The following is a 12,488-nucleotide window of genomic DNA, read 5'->3' on the forward strand; positions in this document are numbered from 1 at the left end:
TATCATATACACTTCTAAAGTCCTTTAATCCTGCCATCATATGTCAGATTCAAACGTATTTAACCATCTTTTAAAATTAAACTTGTATTTTGAACTGGCCTGTATGCTCCAAAAATGTAAGTTATTACGTTAATTAATATGGCCTAAACTTTTTGTCAAGGCAAAACCATATCAGCAAGGCACTGTAACAACAGTACAACAGTGACAAGTTTGAGAAATTTATTTCCAATGCAATTTTCATTTTCTTCCTCTCTTTAAGGGGCAAATTAAAAAGCAAGCATTGCAAACGTTATCATTAATGTCAAAGGAACTTATTTTTTGCACACTGTTCAACAGCTAAGAGATGTGAAACTGTAAACAGGCAGGGGACGGGCAGGAATGGGATTACATTAGAACAAGTCAAGAAAAATGCCAACCAGTTCACCAACTAACAGAACTTAGCGAACAGTCTTCCCTTCTTGGTGAATGGGAGTATTTGGCCAGGGCTACTTTTAGGAAGTACCAACCCATTTGCTGTACTGCTTCTACGTGAACGTGAAGGACGCCTCAGGAGCTGCTGCACCACAGCCCCCCTCAGCTGATCTCAAATTAAGCATCACACCCATGGTGCCACGTTGGCCATCTGCACTACACAGGATAAAAATAGAGGTTTTTTTTCCATTTAATTTATAGCGATCCCAGTATCTGCTTTTTACAGCTAGATTTTCAGGGTCTGTATCACCGTGTGCACATTCCCTCCTGTGTTTCTCAGTTATACAGAAGAGGAGAGGAAGGTCCCACATACCTTTCAGAGAAAATAAAAGCGTAGCTTCAAAGACGATAGTTTAAAAAAATACATGTATTTTCCCCTTCTCACTAATAAAATATACACAGAATGTTTAACAAAACTTCCTATTCTTAGGATTCACCCTCAGTGTGAAAGGAACCCCTCAGACTGTTTTTGGTCTTCACTCAGCTTTAATCCCTGGTCTGTTGCAGAATCTACCTATCTTCTAAGGAACGAGGTATCAGAAAGACAGGCAGAATTTTTAGCCTAGTTAATCTTTTTAAAGCCACAAGTGAAAAACATTATTGAAATATGTATGTATGTGTGTGTGTGTGTGTGTGTGTGTGTGTGTAAAATGCAGCTGTGTGATTTCCAAGCAAACCAATCCTTTGATTTGGTTTTACATGAGAAATTACATGAGAAATAACCTAAAACAGTTTTTTCAAAAAAAAAATAAGTTTACTTGGAATAGTATTAAAATGCTTAATTTTTACAAACATTTTATGTTTGATTGTGTATGAAATGTATAACTTAAGATATGCTGTATATACATATATTTAAGACGATGCTTTCTTCAAAAATTTCAAGCTACAGTTCTTAGCATTTCAAGTACAGTGGCTTGTAAGTAAGCTAACCAATTACAAAGTAGTATTAAAATAGCTGTTCTATAATTTTCTTTATCAATCTGAAAAGCTCACCTTCAGTAAACTTTTGCTGCAATTTTTATTCATTACAATTAACAAAAGAAGCAGCAGAATTGTTTAGTGCAGGGAAAGGGATGTTAACTTATCCACTTCAATTAGTAACTTTAAAATGCCACGTGGATCTTCAGGAAAGGACAACGGACTTTTTCCTTTGCCTTTCCATCTCTTAAAATCCAGAAAGCATTTTTCCAGTTTTCCTAAATTGTTAGGAGACACTTATTTTCTTGCAAATTAATTCTTTTTAACTCCTTATGATAGCTTTGAATCCCATAAAGAAAGATGAATTATCACATACTGAGCCCAAGCTGTGAAACAGGAGGAGACAAATAGAGACCCCTACTGTGTTTAACAATGTAGAAGAAATTCCAGACGCAATAGAAAAATTTTCTGTCCTTTTCCCGAGACCTCAGAGTGTGTGCGCACAGCACTGAACAGTGGAGGGCACTCTTGCCATGCTCAATGCGGCTCTGACCGCACACTCCCGCGCGTCGACACAGTGGCCCACACCTCAAATTTGTTAAGTCACGACCACCTGTGGCACAGTCACCAACTGTCTCCTGTTTAAAACATTTGCGGTTTTTAACCTGTGCGGTGAAGCACCCGGGAGGAGACACTGTTGCGTTTATGGGTACATGCAGATGGGAGCTGGACAGCATTCGCACTTGCTTTAACTATCTGCCCTCGACGTTGCTTCAAATAATATGATGTTTGTTACACTTCAAGGTTGCACAATAGTTCTTTCATGTAGACGTTAGGCTGTAATCACACTCACAACGAATGCACATGTATCACTATCTATGCCTAATGAAAAATACACAGATCTGAAAATATGTCAGCTGACACAAACAATTTCAATCGAAATTTGATGAGGGGGTGAAAACAAGGTTTTGCTAAATCACTTTTGGTGAAGATGCAGATGGTTTAAATTCAAAGGCTGTGGTCTCACTGATCTAACACACAAAATTAAACGTGCTATTTCATGACATGCCTACTCGAAAGCACCCAAACACTGTCCGTTTTTCAAATCCACTATGCATAGAAATAAATATGCAAAACCACGTAGACGTATAAATGCCTACATCTAAACAGCTCTAGAGGGGCACATGAGTCACGCTGGGTCCAGAAACAAGGCTATGATCAGCTGTGACCATCAGCCCGCTCACACTTGGGATCAGGTGATGGAATTATTTCCATCATTTGTCAGCACTTCATGGCACCGTTTCATTTCTACAGGCAAAGTCTGCACATACGCAAAAAGTCATCGTGGAAAAGCCACTGCCCTGGGTCGTTGAAGCCAGTGACTCTACACGTACACAGATCCTACAACAGGATTACCAAACAGTGCGGCGAAGGTCACTCTCAAAAAGACGACCAGGAATGCTGACGGATCACGACAAAGTGCCGTGGCACCTGCAGGGTTAATTAAACAGTTCAAGATGCAATAGCTACACAAAAGAAAGCCGTTTTCTCTTCAAGAACTATAAACACTTGTGCTGAACTAGATGGCGTCTGAGAAGCTGTGCAGCACAGCGCAAGCTCGCGGGATCTCTAGTTAACACTCAGATTCAGTGTTAACACTTAACAGAACAGTGGTGAGCCCTGTTGCCAAGGTCAACAGCACAGATGCACTAATTGTATTATGAGCTTGACATCTAGTGGCCACCCCTGGCAGGGCAAAGCAGGCAAAGGTTAAATCAGCAAGGCTTGTCAAAGCACTTCTAACTACCCACCTTCAGGGAGAGACCGTCGGAAGCTGGCCAGCACTCTGCAACCCCACCTTTTCAGACATCAGACAAAAAGGCTTTCTGTGCCGAGCTGGCTGCTAATGCTCGCAGAGAATGCAAAGGGGGTAGGGATTTTAGATAGTAAGCATAACTAATCTGAAGGTGATTGAAAAAGACAGGCCCACAGAGGAAAATATTTAGATGCCACACTGGCATTATTGGATCCCCTTGGTGGACACCGTCTCAGTCTCGAGAACTCTTCCCTTTAATTAAGAAACAAATCAATCTTCATCTCTAACATAGAGACCATTCCATTATTTTATTACAATTAATATTTTATACTTTCTGGAACATGACTGGCCTGGTTTGCTTGGAAATCAGTTAGCTGCATTTTAAATCATAAATGTGTTGAAATTGCACGAGAAATAACCCTAGACAGGTTTTTTAAAATAAAAGTTTACTGGAATATTAAATTGCTCCATTTTTACATACATTTTGTTTCATTGTGTTTGAAATGTGTAGTAGTAATTAAGGTGTGCTGTAATTACAAACCTGTCCTTCCAAGACTAAAACATGTTGGTCATATTCTGGCAACTGTTCCACAAATCATGTAGGAAAATAAAAACTAATAAAAACAAAAGTCATTCCTGTTATATTTAGAAGTTATGCTTCTTGAAACTATCTGGCAGCACTGAAAGACGGTGCACATCCTCATTAGAAGTGAAAAAGATTTTCATTGTACTTAAATACAAGCCAGTGCCAATACTTGTAAGAAGGCTAAATTCCAACGAATGGTCAGCACGCAGAATAGAAACCCCGGTTGTGCTTTTGCTGAATTCCCCCCAAAAGAAAATATTCTTCGGGCTACCTGGAGATGAATGGTACAGCTTTTGTAGAGATTGCAGTTGGAAATGAAATTTGACCCACTTTGGCCATCATCTTGTATACAAAAAAGAATCAGCTTGCTAAGTAATTCCTGCTGTTACTCCATACCTTTTTCTGGCTTTGAACAACAGATCTAAAAACACTGGATAATGCATATGCCATGGAAGCTGAAAATGTATTGCACATAAAATTCCCACACTGTTACATATTCAGCTCTCTCTAAGGTGGGAATTAATTGGCATGCTTTTTTGTTGATCACAGAAACGTGCATTTTAAAATAGGTTAAGTTTTTTAATGTTGTTTTTAAAAGAAATGTTTGCAAAGTCTTCTTTTCCTCTCCCCTCACCCAACCCGGTTACTTACTTTTTACCTTTCATGTTTCAGAGAAAGCAATCGGCCTGTGAATGTTAGAAAGTGGCTCCTGCATTGTTCCTTTTGGTATGCTGAATTGTAAATGTGTGTAGTGTGCTGGGCGAGCACTGAGGGCAAACCATGCATATACAGATAAAAGAAAAAGATCCTGCGCCAAGCACTGGTGGCCGAGCTTCTCTCCCTTAATTCAAACACAGTCTGTGAATACCACTGGTAAATTCTTAAATCACATGCTCAACACATTTAAAAGGATTTTTAAGACAGCCATATACTTCTAAGTTGGCAGAAAAAGGAAACACACACTTCGAAGCAATTAGTGCTAACAAACAAAATACAGGATGGTAAATGGTTTTAAATTATAATATCCTTTTGTTCCTTCTTAAATACATATATTCTAACAATAAAATACATTTCTTAAATTATATTTTATTACAATAAAGAATAGCAATATTGTATCTTTTAAAGTTCTTAGTGGGCATATAACTGTCATTGGAAGTTTTAATTAATTTTTCTTAGAACAAAAATATTCAGCTGGCTCACAGGATTACTAGTGGTGCAAAGTTAACTGGATCCCAAAGCTGCAGCACCTTTTCTTCTAAAATAGGAATGAGATCATTTGCAAGTAAGTAATTTTAAAAAACAATTTCTGTTAGGAATGTCTCAATAATTTTTTTTTTTTTTTTTTACAAAAGGATGACTTTAGAACTTTACATAAATTATCCTTACTTTTTCTCATTCTAGACACGTCATGTTTAATTCCCGTAGTGATGAAGTTTGGGTAGCACCAGTTATTTTTGCATAGAATCTTTTCATTGCTTCAAAAATAAATCATAATTTTTTAAGAGATACAGGCTTTGTGCTGTAAATTAATGTGACTGCATCTCTGTCCCCCATTATACTAAACATTTTTGCATATAATATTTGTTCTGCATGACATTATCAGTAGCTTTCCATTCTACTGCATGTAGATGGACCTGCTGCTTTAATTAATATGTCACTCCCCGAGTGATACAAAGGAATTATTTACCTCGTTTCTAAAACACTAAACTAACTCAGCTCACTTGTAACTTCCGGCACGGTCTGTTTATTTCCATTGCATTTAACAAAATTAAAATTCTGAGGAGATCTGATTCAGGTTGGAGTAATTTGGTTTCCACACCCATTTATCTTTTAAAAATTTTTACTTAGTTATCTTAGGAACGATGCTGAGTGCGACCGAGTAATACACAAATGGGGCATTCCTTGACTTAACACGGAACAGAGTGTCTGTTATGCTCCTTGAACAAGCTGCTTCGAATATAATTAAATGAGAAAGAACTTTAAAAAAATAGTTTGCCTAAACTATCTCAAACCAGCATGGAAACCGCTCGACCAAGACTCAGCCCCAGACCGTATTTCGGGCCTGTTGCAAAATATCACCAGGAACTGTGGCAACGTCTGGATTACAACTCTGGATGTTGTAAAAAACACAGGCTTGACAAGAACTTTAATTCTACCATGGGTAAAAAACCTGAATATTTTGCATCTCTAAATAAATTCGAGCAGCAACAAGAGGAATTCAAAGTAGAACTTGTGAATAATTTATCCCATCTTAGGCTTTCAAATATAGGCGATATAGCCCTCCACATGTTTACACTATTAAGTTCAGCATGCTCACATTTCTGAAGTGAAATTAAAAATGAATAGCAGTGCCTCAGCTTGTTAATTGTTAAATACAAGGGGGTTTACTCTATTAATTAAAATATGCTTTAATAAAAGGAGACATTGCACATTTTGATAACGACCCTACAAAGCTGAGAAGTATTTACATTGTTGCATTTTGGGGCGGCTGTGAAAGCCGATTTTAAGCTATTCAGGAGCCACAATAATAAAGCTTTAAAATTCCTCACTGGGATGCAATGTAGTTCTTTTGAAGGAAAGACTGTCTTTCTCATTCGGCAGAAATAAATCCATTCATTTGATCATGTAGTCATTGAGGGCGATACAAAACAAACCAAGTGTGAGAAATTCTATGTGATGAAGTAAACAAAACAAAAAAAAATCCATTTCCATGACAAAAAGATTCTTTGTCCTTAATCTACCCACCATATGCAAGCGTTTCTTTTTAGCATATCGCCTGTTCTAATCTTGGCTGACTTGGCTACACAGATAAGACTCCCTTACCTCCACGGCAACAAAAAGACCCCAGCGAGCTCACTAATTTTATTTAATTCATTAATTCTCCAGCCGCGTCAGAAGCATGCTCTCTCGTTCTCATCCGACATGGGTGTCTACCTGCTTTGTCAAACTTTACTCCACTGGGTGGGAAACTCTTCCGCCCCGTTTCCTTTTCGCAGACAGTCTCATTCTCAGAGTAAAAAGATCACCATCTGCCTCCGACAACTTGTAATAGGTCAATCATAAAAGTTGGCCTGCCTATTTTTTTTAAGGAGCAAATTATTTTACTGCGAGCTGTGCTGCAGGCTCGGGGTCGCGGGGCCGCCCCTCCTCGGCCCTCCATCCTGGCGCCCTGGGGGCCCCGCGGGGCGCGCCGAAGCCTGGGCGCCGCGGGCCGAGGTTTTAACTCGACGAAGGGGGTGGGGGCGCCCCAAACTCTGCGGGGAAAGGGGGCCACTCTGGAAAGTCCAGCCCTCCGCCAGTCTCTAACTTTCGCGGCGCCTGCCCTTCGCTTTCGGATGTTTCGAAGAGGAAGCTCCTACCAGCGAAATGACTGCCAAGGCGTCTCCAGCGCCCGGCCTCGGCGGATCCAAAAAGACGAGAGAGAAAAGGCCCGCGCGGTCCCTGCAATGAACGCCCCGGAAACACGCCGGGGTTCTGCCGCAAGCAGGGGCCAGGCCCAGGCCGCCGCCGCCGCCGCGCTCACCCCCAGCTTAATTCCCCAGGCGGCCATTAGGCAGGGCCGAGCCCCCGACCTTCTCCTGGCCTCGCCAGATCACAGGCTGCGTCAACGCGCTGGGACACCGCGGGTCACCCGAGGCGGTGCGGGGGGCCGGGGGCACAGGCGGGGCCGGGGAGGTGGCGCGGGCCCCCGAGGCGCCGAACAAAGCTGGCCGGGCGGCGGCGTCCCCGACCCGCGTCCAGCGGTAAGTGGGCTCCGGTTGCCCACCCCGCCGCCGCGCTCGCCCCGGGGTCGCCGAGGCCGGCCCCAGCGCCCTGGCGCAGAGACCCCGGGGGGCGGCGCGGAGGCGGAGGCACCGTGGACTCCCTCCCGCTCCGGCCTTCGAGCCGTCCGCAAGCCGGCCGCGGCCTCGGCGCCCTCCGCGGGCAGCTCCCCGACTCCGAGGAGAGGAGCCAAGTTTACTTCGCCCACAACTCTCTCCGCGGTCGCGCGCGCTCCGGCGGAGTACCCGGGTCCCCGCGGCCGGCCTGGCGCGGGACGGACACTTGCTCGCGGGAAGCAGGGAACTTTCTCCCGCTCCCGGACGCACGCAGCCGCTCCCGCCGCACGCGCTTCCCCAGCCCGGGTGGGCAGCCCCAGACCCCCCAGACCCCCCGGCCACCCCGCAGCCCCGGCCCTCACCGTGCTCGGGAGCCCCGTCCGGCGGCGGCAGCTCCTCGTCCGACTTGAGGTGCTGGGGCTTGGCCTGCTTGCGCCGAGACATGCTGCTAGCGGCGCTCGGGCCCCGCGCGGGGCAGCGGCATCAGCGGGGCGGCCGGCGGGGACGGCGCGGGGCGGGCGCGGGGCGGCCGGGTGGGCGCGGGGCTCGGGGCGGCGGCGGCGGCGGCTGCGCGGGCCGCGCATGGGGCTGAGCAATTAGGCTGGTGAATAATGCATGGCCATTAGCGGAGGGCCGCGCCGATTGGCCGGGCTCCAGCGGACTCCGGCGGCCTATGCAAATGAGGCCGCGCTCGCAATTAGCGGCCGCGCCGGCGAGGAGGGGGCCGCGGCGCCTCGGGACCGGGGCGCGCGCTGCCCGGCACCGCCTCACATCGCGGGCTCCAGGCGCCGCGCTCCTCGACCGCCCCCGGTGCGGCTCTGGCGGGGCCCGGGTGCGGCGCGGGCCGCGGTGGCCGCCCCTCCGCAGGGCGCAGGCAGCAAACTTTGGCGGCGTCCGCGCGGCGCCGTCTCCGCCGGCGCGCCGGGCTCGCCCCTTTATAGAGTGTCTGCGCCGCCGCCCGCGCCCCCCCCGCCGCCGCCGGGCGGCCCCTCCCGGAGCGAGCGGCCGCGGGCAGGGCTCCGACCCGGCGCCTTTGTCTCGCCCGGGCTGCTCGGGCGCCGGGCCTCCTGCTCCGGGCGCGCGGGGTCGGCCGGCCGCCTTCACTGCTCCGCCGCGGTTCTCGGCGCAGCTCAGCGCGGCGGGCCCGCTCGGGCTCAGGTGCCCCCGCTCTCCGGACCTTCTCGCCCGGCCCCGCGTCCCCTCCGCGGTCTTCCCCCGGCGGCCGGCCGGGCTCGGAGGCTCGCGGCCGGAGCGGAGCGGAGTGCGCACGCCGGGGTGGCAGGACTTCGGCAAGACCAACTTTCCGGTTCGGAAGCGGCGCGGGCCGCGCGGCTCCTCCCCTCCTTTCCCTCCCCTGCGTGCCCCCTCCCTTTCACTCCCTCCTCTCCCCGCCCCCCATCCCGCGGGCCCCACCGACTCCGGAGCGCCCGCCCCGCCCGCTGCCGCCACCGGGGCCGCCTCGCCCCCGCGCCAGCCCGCCGGAGCCTCTGCGCCGCCGTCGGCTTCTTAAATGCAGGAAAGGGAGGGGACCGCAGGACCCCGGTGTCCCCACCCTAGTCCCCCTTCCCCACGGGCCTCCGGGCGCCAGCGGAGTGGGCAGCGAGCGCGACCGAAAGTTCCAACTCCACCAAAGTCCTGCGCGCGGCCCACCCCGTTCCCGGATTTCGGGGATGACACGGGGGCCAGGTGAGGGGGTTGCGCACTTTTGGATCGGCCCCACACTCTGGGGCAGCTGGCGCGGCGCGCTCCCCGCACACGCGCCCTCCCCCTCTCCCGCGGTCGCACGCACGCGCCCTCGCCCTCGCCCCGCGCGCACAGGCGCGCACTCCCACCCGCGGCCGTGCACCCGCCTCGCGCCCTCCCCCGCGTGTCCTCTCTCCCCGAGCGGCCGCCAGGATGTGCCCCAGGCCCAGTAGCCGCCGCGCCCGCGCCCCTCGCCCCAGTACGTCTTTTTTCATTTCCTAAATTTCTTATTTTTGTCCTTGCAAGTGGCCCTGTCTGATGTGAAGCGTCAGCACGGATGGCCTCCTGGAGCTTCCCCGAGTCTTTCGCTGGGGGAAGCGGGCGGTGAGCGGCCGGCCCGGGGCGCTCCGCGGGCCGCGAGCTCCTGGCAGGGCTGGTGGCGGGGGTCCGCCTGGGGGAGGAATCCCCGCCTGCTCCATCGGACCCGGCCTGGCGCGGCTCGCGGCGCTCGGCGGGCTGCCTTCCATTCTAGAATCTTCCCGCTTGCTTCCCAGCCCGAGTTCTCCCGCCCGCCTTTAATTGTGTAAGTTTGACGAAGTCAGAGCTTTGGGTTCCAGGAAAAGCGCAGGAGAGTCATAGAGGAAGGGAGGGCGCAGGTTGGAGTCATGTCCAAACAGCTCCTATCGCCACTTTTGAAAAATAAAAAAACCCACAAAAAACCCTTAAGGTTGGTTTTATTTTGCCTTTTGGTGGCGGGCGTATTCATTTGAATTTTTTTTTTTTCAAGACAAATAAAAGATGTTTGAAATCTCTACTTATCCCGTTTAACACACACATCGATGGTGCTTTTCTAGTTAAGCTACGGGCGAACGTCTTTATCCCGCAGTTAGGCTGCGAACTTGTGCAGATGCTCAGGCTTTGGGGGGACGCTCCGGCATCTGGCGCAGAGGCGCCCGGCGGGGAAAAGTTTGCAGCCCGGGCTTTGGGGCGCGCGGGGGGTAGGAATTTTCCGGAGAAAAGAGGGGCATAGAGAGGCGGCACGGGTGGGGAGAGAAAAAAGGAACGTAGGGGGGAGGGGGGGAAAAGCAGCTTGCAGGATGGGAGTTTCTTGCAGAATTTACAGGACTAAAGAGTTTGGGGAAGTCGCAGAGCCGCAGCGGAAAGGCAGGGGTCTGAGACTACTTTCGAGAGGAGAAACAACGCAAAACGATCGCTGGACGGCCAGAGCCCTGGTCGAAGGTGCCCTAGCTTTTATGACCTGGTTAATTGTGTCTCTCTTTTAATTTTTATTTTTTTCCTGACCACTACTGCTACTACTACTTCTATTTTTCTTTTAACCGACACACTTTGGGGAGAAGAAGCAGACACAGGTTCCCACAGCGTCTGACGCCTGCCGAGCAAGTCCAGAACCGGCTGGACTCGCAGCCTCTGGCTCGGCGGCACCAGCTCCCCACTGGGTCATTTTAAGCGCGCTGTGGCCACCTTTTCTGTTGCGTAAGGCCCGCTCCCCCTGTCCCGCACCCCTCTCTCCAACAAACTGGCACGATGTCTTTAGGTCTTTCTCGGGCTTCCAAATGCAACTGTTTAATTTTATCGATCTGTTTTGCATTTCCTACAAGGTGTGGACCTGGGGAGGATCTTCTAAGTCCCTCCAGCGAAGGCAAGTGTGAGACTCTGGCCCTTTATTTGTAAGAAGCAAGCCTTCAGACTGCAGAAGTGTCGCGCGGGTCGCCGTGCGTTGCGCGAGTGGGAAGATGGAGGAGGCCGGCACGGTGCTTTCGTGGACGCAAGTGAACCGGGCGTGAAGGCAGGGTGCAAGCTCTGCCCTTGGCCCAGCCCGGCGTGGGTGCCGTCCCAGATTCCGGGCGGTGCGGGGTGCAGAGATCTGGAGAGAGTTGCGGGCTCCCCAGCGCAGGCTGCTCTGGGATTTCGTTGGAAGATCCGGTAGAGCCTTGGAGGAGAGGGCCGGGGAGGCTGTGTGTGCAGCGGAAGCTTGTACGAATGCCCCCACAGCTGAAATGGTGCGCACGAGTAATTTCTGCGGCGCACCCTTTTAAACACTGACTGAAGTGAACAAGATCAATTTTTTAAAAAAGCAAAAGTAGAAAATAAAAGGCGTGAGACTTCTTGACTGGCTTGTTCCCGCCTTTCTTCCTTCCCTATACTCAGATCAGAAACTTTAATTGCTCTTATTCAGTGCGACAACTTTTAATAAAAGCGTTTGCATCTTAAGCCCGAGTTGCAACCATAGATTTATTGCGAAGTGACAACGTGTCCACGGAATATTTTCGCAGATGACACAGGACGTGCGCTCTGGTCCTGCCCAGATTAAAGGGACGCTGGGCCATGTGCCTGTGTGGGTGTAGACTCGGAGGGGCACACACCTACTCGTCATCACATGACCACTGTCTATTAATATTGTCATACCTAAACACTCGCAAAAACAAAAGTTGCTTTTCTTCCCTGTAATTAAATCTAATTTGTTAATTGTCTTTCCTCTTGCAATGTTGTTTTCATCTTAAGAGGTGACACATTATTATTTTGTCTGTCTAATATTATTTACAAATTAATGCTGTATATTTTACATTAGTGAAACATATAATTAGGTGTTTGGTTCAATCGGTAACATTCAGATAAAACAAAGCCTATCTGCAAGATTGATTGGAAGTGGAATAGTTGGTTCTAATTTACCATCACAGTCACAGTTTATTGAAGCTACCTGGCCCCAGATTCACAGAAGCTAGTTTTACCTAAGGTGCATTTGAAGCTTTGTTTACAAGTATTTTCCCCAACCACTTAATGCAAAAAAAAAAAAAAAAGGTCAAATATTAGGGCTTTAATTTTCTGTCTTCTTTCACTGCTCCCCCCACCCAAAGTTCCTTTCTTCTGTTCTCTGGCCACCTCTCTCCCTCTCTCTGGTTCCTCCCCCACCCCCAACTTTTGTTTTAGGTTCTTAGAGTTAAATCCAGCATGATTTTGTGCCTTTAATGCTGTGACAAGTGACTGCTAATTGGTTCTCACTTGAGCAAAGATATTACCATACTAATATTATTATTGGTAAGAAGAGGTAATTGATAACACCACCTGCCACTCTGGGGCAATCAGGATGATAAATGTTTCCATCAACAGGAAATCTGTGCTTGGTGTGCCACAGCCCAACGCAAACAGCATGTCAAGTGCCAATTATAAAGATGTT

General features: G+C 49.0%; 2 protein-coding genes across 11 annotated transcripts in view; one reads left to right on the forward strand and one right to left on the reverse strand.

Annotated features, from left to right (window-relative positions):
* Nucleotides 1-8,136, reverse strand: part of SALL3 (spalt like transcription factor 3) — a 23,106-nt gene extending 14,970 nt beyond the window's left edge. For all 4 annotated transcript variants that reach the window (XM_045378362.3, XM_045378363.3, XM_045378361.3 and 1 more), the window contains exon 1: nt 7,972-8,136. In XM_045378362.3, the coding sequence (XP_045234297.2) occupies nt 7,972-8,053 (82 nt within the window). In that variant the 5' untranslated portion in view covers nt 8,054-8,136. The remainder of the gene's footprint in view (nt 1-7,971) is intronic.
* LOC107128050 (uncharacterized) lies at nt 8,107-11,524 on the forward strand. 7 transcript variants are annotated; one of them, XM_074022658.1, is made up of 4 exons: nt 8,107-9,295; nt 9,599-9,875; nt 10,407-10,786; nt 10,912-11,524. In XM_074022658.1, the coding sequence occupies exon 1, from the start codon at nt 8,225-8,227 to the stop codon at nt 9,164-9,166; it is 942 nt and encodes a 313-aa protein (XP_073878759.1). In that variant the 5' UTR covers nt 8,107-8,224; the 3' UTR covers nt 9,167-9,295; nt 9,599-9,875; nt 10,407-10,786; nt 10,912-11,524. The 7 variants fall into 7 exon arrangements, with proteins under 7 accessions (XP_073878759.1, XP_073878758.1, XP_073878762.1 ...); XM_074022657.1 differs by having other exon boundaries at nt 10,407-10,531; XM_074022661.1 differs by having other exon boundaries at nt 10,651-10,786.
* Nucleotides 11,525-12,488: the final 964 nt, after the last annotated feature.

This window comes from Macaca fascicularis, chromosome 18 (genome assembly GCF_037993035.2).
Source record: "Macaca fascicularis isolate 582-1 chromosome 18, T2T-MFA8v1.1".
Lineage (NCBI taxonomy): Eukaryota > Metazoa > Chordata > Mammalia > Primates > Cercopithecidae > Macaca > Macaca fascicularis.

Coding starts and splice junctions, on each gene's coding strand:
- LOC107128050 (XM_074022658.1), top strand. CDS start 8,225: ATGGCCATTAGCGGAGGGCCGCGCCGATTGGCCGGGCTCCAGCGGACT.